Source organism: Lissotriton helveticus, chromosome 7 (genome assembly GCF_964261635.1).
Source record: "Lissotriton helveticus chromosome 7, aLisHel1.1, whole genome shotgun sequence".
Classification (NCBI taxonomy): domain Eukaryota; kingdom Metazoa; phylum Chordata; class Amphibia; order Caudata; family Salamandridae; genus Lissotriton; species Lissotriton helveticus.
Window position 1 is genome coordinate 1,705,923,666 of NC_136068.1, and position 20,498 is coordinate 1,705,944,163.

Consider the following 20,498-nt stretch of genomic DNA (forward strand, 5'->3'; position numbering starts at 1 on the left):
ATATCCAACCCGTGACAACACCGCTATGGCCACTGCAAAGGTTCTGTTAAAGGAGTTTTTCCCCCGTTATGGCCTCTGTCGTGTTTTATGGAGTGATAATGGCCCCCACTTTGTAGCCAAAGTTATCCAGCTCATCCTAAATGGGCTGGGTATTAAACAGAAATTCCACGCAGTCTTCCACCCTCAATCTGCTGGGCTTGTCGAACGACACAATGCCACACTAAAGCTTAAACTGGCCAAAATAGTGGCTACCACGGGCCTGAAATGGCCAGACGCCCTCCCATTGGCATTGCTATCGATGCGCTCTACCCCCACCCGACATCACTTAACCCCTTATGAAGTTGTCTTCGGTCGACCCATGAGCGTCTGGTCTGCCCCGAAACCAACTTCCATTCATGACGTTCCGGACGTCCTAATGTCTGATAATCTGTACAAATTGACTGAAACTTTGTCTGTCCTTCATCAGCAGGTGCAGCAGGCCATCCCCGATGCTTCCAGGGGTCCGGGTCACGCCATCCAGCCGGGGGACTTCGTGCTGATCCGAAATTTTCAGCGATCAAAGAGTTTGGAACCCCGGTGGACGGGCCCCTGGCAAGTGCTGATCACCACTCGGACCGCACTTCGAGTGGAGGGGAAGAAACACTGGCTGCACGCTCATCACTGCAAAAAGGTCTCTCCAGCCCTGGCCACGACAGACACCGTCAACACCCAAGAAGAGCTCCTGAACCAGGACCGACCATCGTTGAACTGCTATCCTGATACTGAGACACTTGAACTTTCAAAACATCCTGACCCCACTGTGCCATCTCGAGAAGGGTATTTCCTGCGTCGAAAGGAGGCAGTTTCGGCTAAGTAGGCCACGGACTAGGTTAAAGGATCTCAGAACGGTGACCCAAACTACCAAGGGTTACCTGGAGAGAAGCTAAAACTAAGTCTGTGGTCCTGCCCACTACCGAGCACCTTGAAAACGAAGATGATGGAAGCGCCAGATAAGAAGATGATGGAAGCGCCAAACAAGAAGCCGACGGGGACAGCAGGAAATACCCACTACAGAAATCCGAGAACAGACAGACTCCATAGCTCAAAGACAATTGTACTCTTCATCACAATCCTCTTCTGTTTTCTCCTCATGACCACGCTCTGGATTTTGGAAGAACATGCACCTGCTCACGAAACATTCCTAACCACTGCTCAGCCTACCACCATGAAGGAACATTATCTAATCCCGCTCTCTCCTCAACTAAGAGAGAGGCGAAAGGAGTTTTGGAACAACTCTTTCGTGCAGCTACTTCACCAGCACAATCTTGCCACCAATACCACCAACTGCTGGATCTGTGGGTTGCTACCCCATGCCACTGGACATTCAATACCATTCATCCCTTCACCCTTCTCTGTCCACGGCTCCTGCCTTGCTTGGCTGATCCTCCTGCAAGAGAGCTATACGGACAATGCCACCTCCAGCAGAACTGCAGCACATTCTTCTCACGGGGCCGGGCGAAACAAGACAAAGACACACTTCTGCCCGCTGACCCCCAGCGACTCGATCCAAATGGACATCCCGGCTAAAGAACGAATCGAAATGCAGGTGTTCAACAATCCAACCAGACCCACCTTCTCCTATCTGCGGAAACGAACGGCTGCCACTCTGACTGTGGCCCTGTCGGTCATCAACGTCACAGGCCACATGTGTGTAGAAGGACTTGGGACACAGCTGGTGGGTCGCAGCGCTTGCCGCTTTACCAGAACTTTGGATTCCACGGATCCACCTTCCTTTGTGTCATCCCCAAACATGTATTTCATCTGCGGCACGAAGGCCTACACCTGGCTCCCCAAAGGCTGGGGGGGTACTTGCTACATCTCCTTCGTCCTTCCTCCGACTTATGTAGCCCCAGCGAACCACCACAGGCAAAAACGAGCCAAAGACATTGAACAAGCCGACTCGACAGGGGCGCAGTTCCTCGATGCTATGAAAGGACTCGTCCCCCTCTGGGGCCCGATGGCAAACAGCCGTGCCATCCGACATTTGACTCAGGCAGTCGAGACGACCATGAACATCACAGCGGGCATCTTTGCCAACAACACTGCCGAGCTCCAAGCGGTCCGTTTGGTGGCTCTTCAGAACCGCCTCGTTCTAGATGTGGTTCTGGCGGACCGTGGAGGAGCATGCCGCATTATTGGGTCCAGCTGTTGCACATACATACCGGACAACTCACCCTCAGTGTACAAAGCCATCGAACATCTTCACAGACTCTCTTCGGAAGTTCACCAAGAGCAAGAAGAATGGTCGCTTGGTGGTTGGTTCTGGGACACCGTCAAAAGCTGGGGCTGGAGACTGCTCACCATTATCATGATTCCCGTAGTTGTAATATGTGGCCTATGCTTAGGAATTCAATGTCTGCCACCTATGTGTTCTCTATGTGCGAGTTGCATTTTTCCCAAAACTGTGGACATTGGAAGCGAACATATGAGAGCATTGTATGATACCGAAGTTAGAAATTTGATGAAAATTGACATTGAGTAAAGCAAGGTGGCTAGATATGTTGAAAAGGGGGGACTGTTGAAAGCTGGACTGAGACCGTCAACATTATCGGCGCCCTCTTGCTCTCCTTAACCTTTTTGTGCGCGTAAAACAGCCGCCATTTTGAACACCATGGCGTCCCTGCTCCCGCCGAGAGCCAGCGCGCCTCTCTCCCCCTCCTAGCTTCGCCGGCATCCCCCGCATACTGACAACCCCCCTGCCTGCACCTGCCGCGAATCATAAAACCCCTCTTCAGCGCTGCTCTGCCCCAGGCCCTCGTCCTGTTCCCAGCGCGACACCTCCCTTCTTCCCATTTATGATCCCCGGCCCTTTGATGCAAACCCCTTTTCCCCGTGTGCCCGTTCGTCTTCCTCGTTCCCAGGCCGACACCCAGCTCTGCCGATACTGTTCCTTGCCCCTCCCCGTACAATAGAAAGTTTCCCCCCAGCAAGGGATCCCCGGGTTGATCAAAGCCCCCCGCCCTACGAGATCCGATCGAACCCCACACACTCCGTGAATCGGCGGAATATCCAGCTGCGCGATGATCATCACCTGTTGTGAACGGGGCGGGGACTTCCACTGTAACCTTGCGTGGGAACGGGCTGGGAAGGGGGGATTCTGAGGATGTCTTTCCGTACATCAAAGTATCGACGAGAATGTGTTACATGCAATAAAGAGATAAACTTGTGTATAAGAGGCCAGGCCTCAGGGATGCAGTTAGAGCACCTCAGAACGATACCTTCTGCCCGTTTTGTTGTGTTCTCCTCCGGAGAGAATAAAAACCTTGTTTCCTGCCTTCCAGTCTCCAGCGCCTGCCTCTTCAATAGTTTAACTTCTTTGTGGGTTCAAGAGGCGACACCGCCGGGCAATACTTAAGGATCTTATATTCTGGTTGGTAGTGCCACCCTTTTTTTTTCCACACATGGTCCCTGTTTTTGTGCCGGAAATAGGAGGATAGTTAAGTTTGTGCACTGATTATCATGTTCTCAATAAAGAACAGTAAACCTTAGTGTTGATTCTGGTTCCCTTGACTGCATAAACCAAGCTATCATCCGTGCCAACCTCGACTATTTCAGGGGCCTTCTGTTTGATGTGCCTTCAAAGAAGAGATGATGGGAAGATAGGTGGTGTCCTCCTATCCCGAGGTGCCCCAGTGGTGTTCTGGTCCTTTTTCAACTGAATGCGAGGAAATACATCAAAGTCTTTGTTGTGGGGTAAACCGGCCTTGTCCTTCTTTATTCGCAAAACATTGATTGACCATATTCCTGATCCTGCCAAGCTAACGATGGTCAGAGTGGCAGATGCCCCAAACCAAACCATTGCAAAGTCAACAGGGTCATTGGCTTGAACATAAATTCGACCCCATAAAAGCCAGTGGGTCCAGTGAGCTAACCGTGAATATCACTTCATTATAGTAATGGTGCTATGACGTTGACCTGGAATGCAACTCCGTTAAAGTGACTGTGTCCATTGAGTTGGCCTGGAATATAACTCCATTAAAATTAGGATGGTCATTGAGCTGACAAGTATAGTGACTCCATTAAATTTAATCAATCAATCAATCAGTTGACATTTGTATAGCGCTACTCTGTCACCCCTAAGGGTATCTAGGTGCTGAGGTTGCTGTTTCTGTGTTGAAGAGCCAGGTCTTGAGTTTCTCTCTGAAGTCCGCCAAGGATGGTTCTGTTCCAAGGGTGGAGTGGCAGGGCATTGGTGGCGATGTAGGTAAAGGAACGTTTCCCGCATCAGCTGCGATAGATGCAGAGGATGTGTGCGAGGGCGAGAGAATCAGAATGCAAGTGTCTTTCAGGTCGGTGGAAGGTCAGTTGATGGTTGATGTAGGGTGGTCCTTGGATGTGTAGGGCCTCATTAGAGTGGGTGAGAATCTTGTATTGGTATCTCTTCTAGATGGGCAGCGAGTGGAGGTTTCTGAGTTGGGGGGTGATGTTGGTGAGTTTGGGGAGGTCAAGGATGAGTTGGACCTCAGTGTTCTGAATAGTCTAAAGTCTTCTGAGGATCTGGGTGGAAATTCTGGCTTAAAGAGCATTTCAAGAGTCGAGGTGGCTGGTGACGAGGGCTCCTGTGACGGTCTTCCTCGTGTTGATTGGGGACCATCTAAAGAATCTGTGCAGTATGCAAAGAGTGTGGAAGCAGGAAGCGGTGACAGTGTTGCCTTGACATTTCATGGTCAGTTGGCTATTGAGGATGATGCCCAGGTTGCATGCAAGAAGGACCTCAAGTTCCCAACCCCCTAAGGTGATCAGCAGCCCCACCTCCCCAACGTCTTGAGTCACTCACAGGTGAGCAGCCACGCTTTATGTTCCCCTGCCTGATTGACTGATTGATTGATTGGAGTGGGTGTTGGCCCCTGATCTGCTGGCCACCAGCTGTGGTCCCATGCAGAGGTGTCCTAAGAAAGATCTGTACTTCTGTTTTGTCGCAGTTTGAGGCAGTTGTCTCATCCATTTGACTACGTCAGTCTTGGCATTGCAGAAGTTGGTTTTGCTATTGGCGGGGTCCTCTGTGAGTGAGAGGATGAGTTGAGTATCATCAGCTTAGAAGATTATGTTGAGTCCATGGGATCTACTGACGTCTGTGAGGGGCATCATGTAGATACAGACCAGGGTGGGGCTCAGGTACGATTCTTGGGGTACTCTGAAGACTTTGAGTATGGAGGTGTATATAGGTAGTCGGCGTAATGTCACTCCACTAAATTCACTGTGGCAAATAAGATGAACAGCAGTGACTCCAATAAAGTGAGTGGGTCTTATGAGTTGAACAGTAATGAAACTTAACTACATTTATACATATTTGTATTTTTTATTTCATGTAGGCCATTGACTTGACCCGAAGTATGTTTACCTGGAATGTGATATCATTAAAGTTGATGGGCTCACAGGGTTGACCTGGACTATGCCTCTTTTTTAATAAATAGAACTCCTAGGATGATCTGGAATACAACTCCATTAAAGTCAGTAGGCCCAGTGATGTGATCACATATGTGTTACATCACTGAAATTTGAACCACCAAGCTGATTAATGATCTTATACCACTGAGTTGCTTCGGACTATGACTGAATGTAATCAATGGCCTACTGAACTGACATTGGATGTGATTACATTACCACAGTGGCTCCATTTATTTGACCCATATGTGATTCCATTAAGTAGGAGCCGTATGGTTGCTCAGGAACATGGTTTTACTTAAGTGAGAGGGTCAGCTGAGGTCACTGGCAATGCATCTCAATTAAAGTCAACATCACATCAAGGTCAGTGAGGCTACTTAGTTGAACAGAAACCTGTACATTCATTCACGGGGCTCCACTGAGTTGAATTGAAATGTGAGCCCTTTAAATTGAAAGGTTCCATCGAATTGACCTGGAGTGTAAATTTCTTAAATTGACTGGGTCCCTTGAGGCAACTTGTTGTATTTCTCCATTAATATTTAGTGAAGATAGAGATTGACATAAAATGTAACTTGGTTAAAGTGTTTGCGTTCAACAAATTGATTTGAAATGCCACTCATTAAAAACAGTAAGGCCACTGAGTTGACCTGCACTTTCACTCCATTCAAGTGAAAGACTTAATTGAGTTGGCCTTGCATATGACTTTGTTAACGTTTTGGGACTATTGACTTAGCCAAATATATTTTCTTGCAATGTGACTCAATTAAGGGAGTAAGCCCATGAAGTCCAACAGGAATGTGAATTAAAGTTGGGGGTGGTGCTGAACAAGAATGTGACTAAATTAATGTTAGTGGGACCAAACAGTTGATCAGAAATGTGTCTCCATTAAATTCTGTGGTGTCTATTGAGTTATTCGAAAACATGAGTCCATTAAAGTCAGTGGTGAGATAGGGTTTCCCAAGAAAATGACTTTATTATAGTCAAGCTTAAAGAGTTATTTTATTTATAATCACGGAACTCCAAAAGGGGGTCATCTATATTCACAAACTTACTGTTTGTAAATAAGAAGAAATTCTAAATTACAAATAAATACATTTAATAAAATATCCCACGCCCTCATGAGATCGTAGAATCTTAAATAATATCTAAGGTTCATAAAACTTTCATTTGACAGTATTCTAAAAATCAGCAACATGTTATGCAGAGCGAAAAGTGACTTAAATGCCATCAGTGAAAGGTTTTAAAAAAAATATATATAGTGAAAAGTAATTTATATGCCACAAAAATACAATCAAACAATACAAATGGCGAACTCATTAAAGATAAAAATTTACCACGTAAACAAATATTAGCCTCTACACCCTACAGACAGATGCACCTTCATATTATTTTAAAAGTCACTTAAAAAAATATACATTCAATGACAAAATATTTCATTATGAGGATCATAAAGTGATGGTAATAATGCTGAGGCTGAGAGGATAGATAGCTGTCAATATATGGGCCTCAGCCATTTCCGCTCGCATAATAAAGCAGGATAGATAAATAACACTTGGTTAATAGCTTGAGGACCATTGTTGCACATGGAACAGATGGCTGATGAACGTATCATTTAGCCAGAAGGGGTTTTAAAGGGAGCATGCCCTGTCTTTATAGTAACTAAAATGGCGCACTCCATGCAGCAGATTCCATGAAATATAAGTCTGTACTTTATTTATCGAACAGGGATCAACCGCTAGATGGTTAACCTTCTCAAAAGTGTAAGTTTCCCTGTCCATATGGAAACTTATGTCCTGTTTCAATGTAGCTTTTTAATTAGTGCTGTGTCAAAGTAAAAATCGAAGGCTTGTCTAATTGCAACAAATCTTTCGCAATCATAACAATTCTATAGATTAATGAATTTTTAGACCTTCTAAAATGTATTTTTTGCAATCAGAACTCGAGGGTACCATGGTCACTATTTGCCACACCCATGACCCAACGCACTACCTCTGCGAGGCCCTGTGACCAGGTGCTTCTCAATCCAAATTCTAGCCTAAGGTGGCCACAGAAAATGCTGGATTGACTGAGGCTAGGCTCCTAAGAATTTGACTTTCCACTTTGTTTAGAAAGCCCCACTTTGATACATCAATTAGTTCTGTACCATACAACAAGGAGGCAGGAATCTTAGCACAAAAAACCTTCAATAGAAGTGTAACATTTCTTCTCCCAGTGGCCCTATAAAGGGAGCCCAGACATTTCGCTGAGATGTATCTTTAGACATATTATTTTCTATATGAGCTTTACTGCTTTTATTTCCGCACACTATCTGAGCCACTTATAGCAAAATAAGGGTACACAGAAAGATGAGATATCAATGAGGGATTATTTGAAGTGTGCTACTGAATAATTACAGGGGCTATCACAGCTGTTATATCAATAGTCTCTACAATCTTACTAATATCATGTTAGGCATATCTCCTAAAAAGGTCTTTATCCAAATCTGGTAAGGTAAAATCCTCATCCTGGACGTCCTCGACTAACAAAGGGCAGGTAAGTTCTTGAATAGGTATATATGATCTTCAATTGCTATCATTGATACAGGTAGAGGGTGACCTTAAGATGTCAGATGGGAGGGAGAGCTATTTATACCCCCAGAGCACTGTACAGGAACCTTCTGAGATACCGACAGTTCCCCCCATGACATCACCTTCTCCAAAATGCGAAGTAACACCATCAGGATCACCATTAACACCAACATTAGTAAGAACATTAGGCTCCACATTCCATTCAGACAATACATTTCTTTCTGCTTGATGATGTTTCTACATTTGCTTTTCTCATTGGCTGAATATCTGATGTTTCCCTTTCAGCAGTGTAACATGAGAATCTTTGTTTTGGAAAGGGTTTGATTTAGTCTTTGAGCAGGTGCTGCCTGAAGCAAATGACCCAATCTCAACTTTCTTGCTGTCATTATTTATTTCACTCTGGATTTCGCAAACTTTGCGATTTCACGATTGAGGAATTTAAATTTCCTCCTGTGTGATTTTAAGATTTCCAAAATTCCCAAAACAATGCTCAAACTGTGACAATATTAATATGGTGTATAAAGAGCCAATCTCTGTGGCCCAATCCAGCCTCCGCAACTTCAGGAGCTTCAAATCTACTCCTGTCCTCGCACCTCTGTTGCGCTCAACCAGGAGAGTAGTAGCCAAAAGGTGGATCACGGCGTGTAGACCTCCCCAGAGAAGCAAGCCACACTGGTCTAATGCAGGCTACTGGGGAAGGAACCTCAACGCTATGGCCACACCTCACTCCCCCACACTACTACAAACACTGGGGAGACGAAGGGAAACTGAGCTTTTTGCCTTTAGCTTCTATCCTGGGCTCGACCACTAGGAGCCCTGCAGGAGTTTTGGGCAGTTAAGAGTTCGAAACCATTGGTCTAGGAGCCAGGAGTTAGTACAAAATCTTACCAGCAATTTCAGTGCATATATATAATATGTCTTTGAAGTGTCCCTGCCATTAACACTGGTGTCTGAAAACAGAAAATGGGCACCAGGAGTATACACAACTTCCTACACCCTTGCCGGTTCTAGCATTGCAAGCATAACCCCTCACCCCTCACCAAAAATATTCAATTTTTCAGGAAAGCAGGGATGGGGGCGGAAATAGAAGGAGGAAGCGAAGCGAAGCAAATCAATGACCAACCTTGGGTCAAAGTTGCATGGCTACGGCCTCCTCACAAAGGCAAGCCTCACTGGCCTAACACCGCCCACCTCAGAGCGGAAGTTGCCATTGCCTAACCAAAACCCGTCCCGGCCCAGTTGCTCATACTAAGGGGCCAGAGTACCTGGTATACCAGGGAGCGGGAGCCGAGAGGTGGGCGCAGGAAGCTTTGCTTGCCTTGCGTCGCATCAGAGTAGCGTGTGATGTCAATAGTGACATTGAGTTACCTCGACATATATGCAACATCATTAAAGTAAATGGCACTACTAAATAACTTGGAATGTGACTTCATTGAGTTGATGAGGAATGTGACATCATTAAAATCCTTGGGGGTCATTGGCTGGGGACTCCTTCAAATCAATAGCCTCTCTGAGGTGACCATGATTGTGAAATTATTAAAGTAAATATTTCCATTGTGCTGATGTGGCAATACTGAGTTGCATCTTTCAGTACACTTGGAATGTGGCTCCATTAAAGACAGCAGGGTCAGTGACTTTACCAGAAATGTGAATCCATTAGGGGTAGTGGACCTACTGTGATGAGTTGAAAGTAACCTTTGATGACCAGAAATATGTCTCGTAATTGTGTCCATCAAGCTGATCTAAAATGTGATTCCTTTAAAGTCAAAGGGGTCATCAACTTGATGGGCGATGGTGAGTTTTTCTACCACCATTACAGTCTACGTTAAAATAAATGGGCCATTGACCTAAACAAAAATTAATTCCATTATAGTAAGTATGGTCATTCACTAAATCAGGGATATTACTCCATTAAAGTCAGTGGTAAACAGGCATGTGTCACTATTAAATGCAATTGACCCCAACTGTAATGCGGCCACATTAAAATCAGTGGGGCATCCGAGTTGATCAGGAATCTCTCTATAAAGAGCAAGGGGATTCACTGTGTTAGAGAGAGCGTGAATTTTATCCAGGGTGTAAAGTCACAAAAGACTCCTGGGAAGGGCCAGGAAATTGGATTGAGGCTTTCATTACAATTGGCCCAGGCTGGTCAAACTGACAGCTTAACAGCTATCCTTCAGCAACTAAGCCGTACTGAACATGGCCTTGCATCTTCGCACTTGTGTCAGCCAGCTCAGGGTTTGGTCTTGTGGTTGGTGTAGAAGTAGATGGGAGCCATCTTTGCTAGCCACAGGCAGGGAGGAGATATGGGGTTAAACTGTGGGGTCCACGGCTGATCGGTGTCATGACAAATGCTAAGAAAGTTAAAGGGATGAGGTAGTATTTGAATGTGGGGGTGAATGGAAACATTTTTCCTCAGTTAACCAATACAAACTCAGCCACCATGTACAAATGAGAGGCTCCAGAAATATTGATCAATTAATCGATCGAATAGGCCCCAGTCATACACAGGGTTTGGAGAGCTATATGAAGCTTGCAGAAGTGAGGAGATATAGACTGACTGGCCAAATAGACTGCTCCTTGACACTAGGCTTCTTATTTTCCACTACAGGAGTTCAGAGCCAATCATGAATGAGCAATTCTGCTAGAACTATCCTTACCCTCAATCCAGCAGAGATTGATACTGGAATTGTATTGACAACTGGCAAAAGACTACATTGGAAAAAGAAGAAACACATCTTATGGACTTCTCTGTGGGTGCCAGCCAAGAACTGGCATGCATAATATTGCAGGGTGGGAGCCCTACCTAGAAAGACTAATATAAACTAAGGGCCTGATTACAATATTGCTGGCCCTCCTATCAGCCCGCCACTGCCGCACCAACAGGAAGACCAACAAGCCCGTAGTGCAGCTGCCCACTGCATAATGAGTTTAATTCATGGTGGGCAGGGTGGTGCTGTGGCGCTCTCACAGCGGTGGTCTGTTAGACGCATCGTAGAACCTTACATGCAGACTGCCGTTGTGAGAGGGCCGACTGCACGTTCATTGATGGTGTGGCATGCACTATGTTGTGCATGTCACACCATGCAGGGGGGCAAAACATGTGCCCCACCTGCATGCACCACCACACCCAGGAGTGGCAGGCGGATCTGTGAGGGCCCCCTTAGTGGCCTCTCCACCACCCTTTTCATGACAGGCTCATCGCCATGAAATGGGAGAGGGACAGGCAACTCATAAAATGCTTGGCAGTAGCGCCACTATATCACTGTTCCTGACCACTGTGCCACTGCAGCAGGATCCTAGATCCTGGCAGATGGGGCGGTCCTGTGGCATTCTGTCCGCCGCACTCAAAATACTGTGGGCAGACATGCGTTGGTGGCGGTGGTCGTAATCGGGCCCTAAACCTTGAGAAATGACAATAACATCTTCACCATGAAAGAAAGTCATTAACATCACAATAAAACTTATTTGGTTTAGCCCACCTAAAATCTTGAGCCCCTATGTTCAATCATTTACAGAGAACCATAAAGTGAGTTGGCCCACTAAGTTGACTTCGAATGTAACTTTATTTTATTTGGTGGAGCTGTGGATCCAGTGAATTGACAATGAATATGACTGTATTAACATCACTGCAAGCACTGACATGACCTGGAAGTTGACTCCATTAAAATGACTGGGTCCTTTGAGTTGGGCTGGAATGTGACTTTCTTAAAGTTACTAGGGGCACTGAGTTAAGCAGAAATGACTCAACTATAGCGAGTGAGTGTGCACTGTGAGCTGACCAGGAATGTAATAAATTCAGTGGCACTATTGAGTTGACCTGTTATGTATGTACACATTACCATGGTAATTCTGTAGGGCAACTCTAGCCAAAAGGCATTGGAGTGCTGAGCGGCGTCAAAAATCAGGCTCTTAGTCTGTAGTCTGGTGCCACCCAGAGATGATGACCTTGTCTTCCACCATTAAAGTCCACATTAAATCAATGGGCCACTGAGCTAAACAGAAAGAAATACCATTAAAGTCAGCGATGCTACTGAGTTTCCCCTCTAATCGATCCAAGTCAAATTTTGGTATTATTGAGTTGACTTGGGCCATAACTCCATTAACGTCAATGGCTCCATTAAGTTGATTCGGAATGTGCTCTGTTCAGTTGGTTTGAAATCCATCAAAAAATCAATCAGTAGATTTGTAGAGAGCTTCTTGTAACCAATTAGGGTATCCACGCACTGGCAGGGTCCAGTTGATTAGCCGAATAGCCAGGTCTTCAGGGACTTTCGGAACTCTGGAATGTGACTCCATTAAAATCAGCAGGCTTATTGGGCCCGTACGAACTCAATGGAACAGTTAACTTTAATTGTGTTCATTAGGGTGGCTATTAAGTTGATCTGGATTGCGATTACACTAAAATCAATGAATACAGTAACAGTGTTGACCAGTACTATGACTCCCTTAAAGTGAGAGAGTCCGATGAACCAGTGGGTGACTGTCTAATATGCTTGCAGTATCGCTCATGTGAACAGTTTCTCATACGGCTCACCATGGTGTGCTAGTTAATGCTACAGTGGCTGTGAACTTTAGTAATTGGACCATGAGGGGAATTCCCCAATTTAACCATCATGTTGACATGGGGCTTTCGGAAAGTGGGTCTGGAGATGCCAATCCCCATCAAGTCTTGTTTGAGTCTGAGGAAACTCACCATCAAGCCTGGTTTGAGTTTGAGGAAGCGGTACTTTGGAACCATCAGCCTGTTTTTCAGAGTTTGAGTGCTGATTTTTTTCAGGGTGCAAACTTGTTGGGAGCACCCTGCATGCTATGGCACCAGCAATGAACTGCATTTGCTAGTAGAATGTGGACCCTAGTGAGAAGAAAGCATCTTGGATTTTTGAGGTGTTTATCACCCTTACTGGGCAGTAGTGTTACAATGATGCTGCAGCCAGATCTCGCTATGTGGTTGTATGTTTTCAAGCATTAAGACCTCAGTTCCGAGCTTTCTAGCTCATATAGGATTTGGTTAGGAACATTTGAGTATGAACATTATGATTTATGATTTATGTCTTTAAGTGTTTGATTTGAAAACAAACGTGTATCAGAGTAGATGGCATAGAGGACAATTCACATGTATATAAGTCGTGTTTAAGTTGTTCAGTTTTAGTCTGTGTATACACTGCTAAGCAAACTCACTGGATGTTAATGATGTTCGTGATATCCCAATACTATAGAAGTCAAGTAGAAACTTTATTCATCTTCAACAAAAGAGCATTTGGGCCCACATGCATCAATATCGGCTTTTGCGAGTTCTAAATTGCGAAAAATAACGATTCGCAATTTAGAATTCGCAAAAGCCTATGCATGAATTTTTTCTTTTTTTTTTTGCAATTCGGTAAAAATCGCTATTTTTACCGAAATGCATTAAAAATGCAAATTTTCAATTGCGAATTCACAATTTCCATTCATTCCTATGGGCCAAAATGCCCATAGGAATGAATGGGAATTGCGAATTCGCAATGTGCAATTGCAATTCGTCAATGCATTTCAAGGGTGGAGAGGGGGGTCAAAATGACCCCCCCCTGCACCCATGAAATGTACTTTTCAGCATAAGTTACATACACACATGTCCTAAGGACATGTGTGTCTGTAACTTAACAGTTTAAAAAATGCATTTTTGTGCATTTTTACACAATTTCGCAAATTACCACGAAGTTGAACTTCGTGGTAATTTGCACTTCCAATTTTAAAAATCGCACATTTTTCTGTAATGATGCATAGCATTTAAGAAATCGCACAATTGCGATTTCTTATATGCTATCGCAATTTTAGAAATCGTAAAAAAGATGCGACTTCTAAAATGGCATGATGCATCCCAAAAAGCACTTTTGCATTCGCAAACGGCCGATTTTAAGGAATCGCACCGTTTGCGACTACAAAAATGCTTGATGCATGTGGGCCATAGTGACACAGATTGAAGTAGTTATTCTAAACATAGAGAGAAGTATAAATATAGCTAAACATTTTTGTTTCTTTGTGTTGTTTCTTTATGATTAGCTTCCATGAAATTCCAAGTACCAAAGCTTATAAAGTTGCCAATAGATAGAAAATACATAGATATTACTATGGAATATCCCTTTACAGTTATGTGCAATATTCCACTACGACTTCTTAAGGCATCTCTTTCAGGCACATGCATCATTGGTTTTTGCATTCGCAAACGGAGCGAATCGGAAAAATCGGCCGTTTGCGAATGCAAAAACCATTTTTGGGATGCATCAAACTTTTTTTCATAATTCGCATTTTTTTGCATTTCTAAAAAATGCGAATCCATTTAAGGAATCGCATTTGTGAGATTCCTTAAATGCAATGCATCATTTTTTTTTAAATTGCGAATTGTGAAATTGGTAGTGCAAATTAACACGAGGTTGATCCTCGTGTTAATTTGCGAAAAATTTTAAACAAGCAAACAAATTCATTTTTTAAACTTGCATGTTACAGACACACATGTCCTTAGGACATGTGTGTGTGAAACATCCACTTAAAAATACATTTCAGGGGTGCAGGGGGGGTCCTTTGGACCCCCCCTGCACCCATGGAATGCATGAACATTATGCGAATTCTAATTTGCAAATTCGCAATTCCCATTGATTCCTATGGGCCTTTTGGCCCATAGGAATCAATGGGAAATGCGAATTAGCAAATTAGAATTCGCATATTTTTTGCGATTCGGTAAAAAATGCGATTTTTACCGAATCGCAAATATTATGAGAAAATATTCATGCATCCCGTTTTGCGAATTCCAAATTGCGATTCGCTATTTTTCGCAATTTGGAATTCGCAAACGGCCGGGATGATGCATGTGGGGGTTTGTCTTTTAGAATCCACTACAACATGCAAACTTCCTTTACCACATAAGGGACAAATATGGAGTCCAGTCTTTCTATTTTCTCTCTTATAAATATCATTCCCTTTTCCCAATTTGTACCACTGGCCCATATGTTTTAATGTATGTGGTCATCAGTGTTGATAATGAAATCTTGCACACACGATTAGTGAAAACCTGACAGCACCCATTTTACATGTGGAGATCAAACATCAAAGTGATGAATTGACCAGATTTGTGGTAATGCCTCACTTGAGCACTTGTCTGTTGATGCTGGTAACTGCTCACATCTAATGGTCAAGTAGTAGTGGTTGCGGACCCTTTTCCCCCCACTAAATTAGCAATACCAGATGGGGGTTGCACTAAGCACCTGGGCTAATAAACTAAGTCCCACTAAAATGTTGTTCATTTACTTTTGGGCCTCAATTGTTAGTAGTTTTGCAGCCAAAACTCCTAAATAACGTCATGCAGAGCTAAAATGTGGGGCCTAAGGGCTGCAACATTTAAGGAGACGGACAAATACAAATTATGAAAACGGGTAAAAGAACAGAAATAGGGAGATATAGTAAGAATAACAGAAAGAAAGGTAACGAAGAAATAAAGAGTGGCGAAAAGAAACAAAGATAGAAAGGGGAAGAAAAATGGGGAAAGAAAAGATGTAAGAAAGAGGGAAAAAGAGAGGACAAGTGAAAAAGTCTTACTTATTTTTATTCTCTGACATTCTAGATTTCATTTTTAAACTATCCCCAAGCTCCCACTTCTTTAAAGGTATTCTCCTTAACATCTCTGCTTTGATTTGAGTTCCTGTGTAAGTGCTACTTTCCCACTTCACCTCTCTCATTGGAGACAACCTATTCAAAACTAACAGTATTCTCCCGAATGAATCCCAGTTTTTTACCCCAAAATTGTACCACCCACCCTTTCTGTGTAAGATATAAGACTCTCTTCCAAATGTGTTCCCAGCAACTACTTTGGCTTACCTTTACTTGTTGGTTGCTCCTCAGTTCTATGGTAAGTCCTTTTTTTATGTAAGCAATGACGATACCGCCAGGCTGGATGGACGGATCGTAGTTCACCATCAACGTATAATAGTATGGATTTGTTACAGTGCACGTATGACTGAGATCAAAACTGATCCTTGACACATTTCCAATTGCCCTGACAATGGTCGCCTGTGGAAATGTGCACTGAATGTACTGGATGTAACAATCTCGAACCCCATTGTTAACAGCGCACACTGATCCTCTGTCACAGCCGTATTCAGAGCACTGAACGCCCAGCGTACCCGACAGGCATGTGCATTTCTTCAAACAATCTGCGGATATGACTGATTCTCCACGCTGAAAGTCAAAAAAATTATTTTGGTCATCACTGCAGAAAAGGAACACATTATTTGACACAAATATGCTGATCTATGTGTCTGAACTCTCTACAGTGGTTCCTAGTCTTTTGACTTTTATGGACACCACATAATCATTACTTGAACCTGGGGACCCCCACTGAATCATTACTGGACACTAGAGGCCCTAGCCTAAGCAGTTTCGATGGTTTCAAAGGTAAAACAATGCACCAAAAATACAGAAACCATCATTCATTAAACTAATACAGAAATTATGAAATCTTTATTTAATAGAAAATTATTTTACAAAACTAAATTATAATTTTAATGGGAATGTTGGAGCATTTACACATTTAATGGAGGCCACACCCCATCCATACTATATTCTTTGTGATGCACTTGCACTATTTCCACAAATCAGTCTGAGGATACTAACTTAATTTTTAGCTTCCACTTTAAAATTCCTTCATATGTACTTATCATTTTTTTAACTGCATATTGCCTTTTTATTTATGTATACTGTACTAATCTGGTAATATTATTTAATTTTCTAAGCAGTCACAGACACCCTGAGTAAGCTTTGCAGGCTCAAATTGGTCACATGCCCTGTGAAATGCAAAACACCAAAGCCTGGTTACACACTATCCACCAATAATATATCAGTATACATGGATACGATTTTCAATATTATGGCCCTGATCTAGATCGCGGACGGGTTACTCCATCACAATGGGGACAGATAACCCATCAGCCGAAATAAAAATCTCAGAGGATTTAATGGTATTTATATTTCTGCAGACAGGATATTCGTCACCATTGTCAGGAAGAAACCCGTCCGCCGAGGTATAACTCAGGCCCTACATTGTTCAGTATTTTGCAATTAAAGATCAGCAACACCAATGCCTGTTTTCTTTGAACCCAGATGTCAACTATTACATGTCCCAGCTGTATGATCCTTTGTTAATCTGAGAGATTATGGTGACTGACTTGTTCTGAGAATCAAGGTGTCCATTTGTAGTAGTTTTATTAATGTGCCAGTATACCATTTCGTAAGAGAAGGGGGTCTGCTTGCATTTCAAATGAGTAAACTAGTGGAATGTAATAATCTATTCCTAAATTAAGATCCACTAAGTCGTATATGTACTAAATATTTGTGATGTGTGTCTTCACTTTTTAAAAGTATCTTTGTTTCATATAGTCTACTTTTTTGACAACATTTTATTAAATTAAACATGAGCAGAAATCATGCCTAGCAGCTTCAACTTCAATGAAATAATATAAATGAACATTATTTGTCTTAAAGCAAGAATCTTTGTATGCCAGTTTTTCAAAACAGCAAAACACACAAGATGATGGACGGAATGTTGCACAATGGCAAAACATTCACCCCCAGTCACAGATCTGGGAGTAATCCATCGTTATTTTGCTCACCAAGTCACCCCAGTTCAGACATGGCCATATGCAAGTCAGTCTTGACCCTGTGCCTCAAGGGAACAGTCCAGCCCGAACTGCCAAGCCATGTCTTCCCTTGACCAGAATCAAGCATCCTAGGACCGGTTTCTGGCTATCAGCCATCTTCAGCCAGGATAGCTTGACTCCAGTGGCGTAGTGAGCACGAGACCCACGTCTGGGCATACCCTTCCCACATAGGGTGAATAGCAAAACACACAAGATGATGGACAGAATGTTGCACAATGGCAAAACATTCACCCCCAGTCACAGATCTGGGCTTAATCTATCGTTATTTTGCTCACCAAGCCACCCCAGTTCAGACATGCTCATATGCAAATCAGTCTTAACCCTGTGCCTCATGGGAACAGTCCAGCCCGAACTGCCAAGCCATGTCTTCCCTGGACCGGAATCAAGCATCCTAGGACCGGTTTCTGGCTATCAGACGTCTTCAGCCAGGATAGCTTGACTCCAGTGGCGTAGTGGCGTAGTGAGCACGGGACCGACGTTTCGGAATTTTCTTGTGTTGTGTTTTGATTTCGTTACTGTTTTGGTGCTACATAACTACTTTATGCATTGCTTCTAAGTTAAGCCTATCTGCTCAGTGCCATATGTACCACTGGATTGAGCTCAGGTTAATTTAGTCACCTAGGGTGTTCACCCTGTTAGGGGTTGTAGTTATTACTTTAGGTGGGTACTCATCCTGTCAACTAATTTCCCAATTTCTCACAGGGAAGTTTGAATATATGCTTAGTTTGCCTGTAAGAACCACCAAGTAATGATTGTTTAGAAGCTTCATCACACTGCATATCAGCATTTTTAATCACTCACCTACTGTATATCAAGTCTCTTAAGAGGAATGGGGCTAGACACAAATCAGGCAAGACATGTATCTGTGTGTCAAACATAACCCTTATTATTGTAGGACACAATTTGCTTTGCTACTCTAACCTTCCTCTCTACTACAGCTCATGAGTCATAATGAGTGGGATGTTAGATTAGCAAGATATGGGCCAATACAGTGAAAAACTTCTTATTTTTGCCAACTGACAAATGACCAGATAATGTAAAGTGCAGGTAGATGAGTCAACTGAATCACAGACCTCTAGTGAGAAGACAATACCTACCGGAATGTACTGCCCATTGTAAACACAGCCACAATTATCCATAGAAACACAACTTTCTCCGTCAAACATAAATCCAGTATCACATGAACAGCCCTCAAAGCACTGCCCACTGCACTTAGAGGATTCTGTTACTGAGGCACAGGTGCGATCACAAGTGCTTGCACAGAGTTCATAGTGGCTCTTCGAAGGACAAGAAAGAGCTGTAAAGAGCAGAGGAAAAAAGCGTGTTAAATAATATAAGTAACAGTAAAATGTGGGAGCTCAATGAGCCTGTCAATGAAGATCTAGCATAGCCACAGTTTTTGTATATTCATATGTGTTTATATCCCACACACTTTGAAGATAGTTAACATCACTATTAACAAATATCAAAGCAAATCTCAGTTATAATGCATCCATCACAATTAGTCAAAAACATAATTTTGGATGCAGCCAAAAGCCAGTTACACTCACCTATATGGCAACTGTGGCACCAGAAAAAAGAACAGAGGCCCTAATACATATAGGGTAAATTTTTCCTGTTTTTACCATAGTGCACCTTTAAATAGGTGCACAGTGTGGCAACACAAAAAAATATGCCCTATTATGAAGAATGCGCTGCCATCAGGGCAGCTGCGAACTTGTGCTGCCCTAAGGGCAGCACATTTAAGTGAAATACAGAGTGGCTGCTTCAAAGACGCTCGTTGTTTCACTATGCAAGAGGCAACCCATCAGCACTTTAAAGAGGGATTAGAGTTCCCCTTGCAGGCAGTGCAGTGAGTGACTGCACCCCCTACAAGGGAATGACTGGGTGGTACTTAGGAGTGCACTGAGATGGTGCAATGACACTGCAATACCTATTTGTGGCAAAATTTCAGTGAGCTTCCTGACAGCTTCTTTGAGCCCACCTCCATAATACAGTGCGCACGCAGAGGTAAAGAGAGTTCCTCATTTGCAAATGGCCACGCACCCATGCAAATGAAAGAACACCAAATGTAGATACTGCTGCCCTTGTTAGATCTGGCACCATTGGCGTGGGTCTCCCTTCCATTTTTGCTGTTGCCTCATATATTTTTGCTGGTGTTGTATGCTTTGGGCACTGTGCCACTGCTATTCAGTGCCACAGTGCAAGTGCACCCTATTGTAAATTGATGTATTCATCAGTGGCTCCCTGTTTGGCTATTTAGTTTACTTGTTAGACCCTAGTCTAGGGCACTGAGTGAGCCCAGGGCCACTGGATTCAAGATAGCCTGGCTGATGAGGATTATGAATCCGAAACCGGTCCCAGGATGCTTGTTTCCGGTCCATGGAAGACATGGCTTGGCAGTTCGGGCTGGACTGTTCCCATGAGGCACAGGGTCAGACTGATTTGCATATAGCCATGTCTGAAATGGGGTGGCTGAGTGGGCTAAAGAATGGTGATGGATTAAACCCAGATCAGTTGACTGGGGGTGAGTGTTTGATTTGCTCAAACGCTCCGTCCATCATCCCCTTTTGTATCGCTTTGTTCGCCCTAAGTGTGGCAGGGTATGCTCAGACGTGAGTCCCTTGCTCACTTGGCCACTGGATTTAAGATAGCCTGGCTGATGAGGATCATGAATCTGAAACCGGTCCCAGGATGCTTGTTTCCGGTCCATGGAAGACATGGCTTGGTAGTTCGGGCTGGACTGTTCCCATGAGACACAGGGTCAGACTGATTTGCATATAGCCATGTCTGAAATGGGGTGGCTGAGTGGGCTAAA

At 43.6% G+C, this 20,498-nt stretch overlaps 1 protein-coding gene across 1 annotated transcript in view; it reads right to left on the minus strand.

Annotated features, from left to right (window-relative positions):
* Positions 1 to 20,498, minus strand: part of LOC144769651 (IgGFc-binding protein-like) — a 1,105,637-nt gene that overhangs the window by 940,989 nt on the left and 144,150 nt on the right. Inside the window, exon 10 of the mRNA XM_078653826.1 lies at positions 1,701 to 1,711. Coding sequence (XP_078509952.1) covers positions 1,701 to 1,711 — 11 coding nt within the window. The remainder of the gene's footprint in view (positions 1 to 1,700; positions 1,712 to 20,498) is intronic.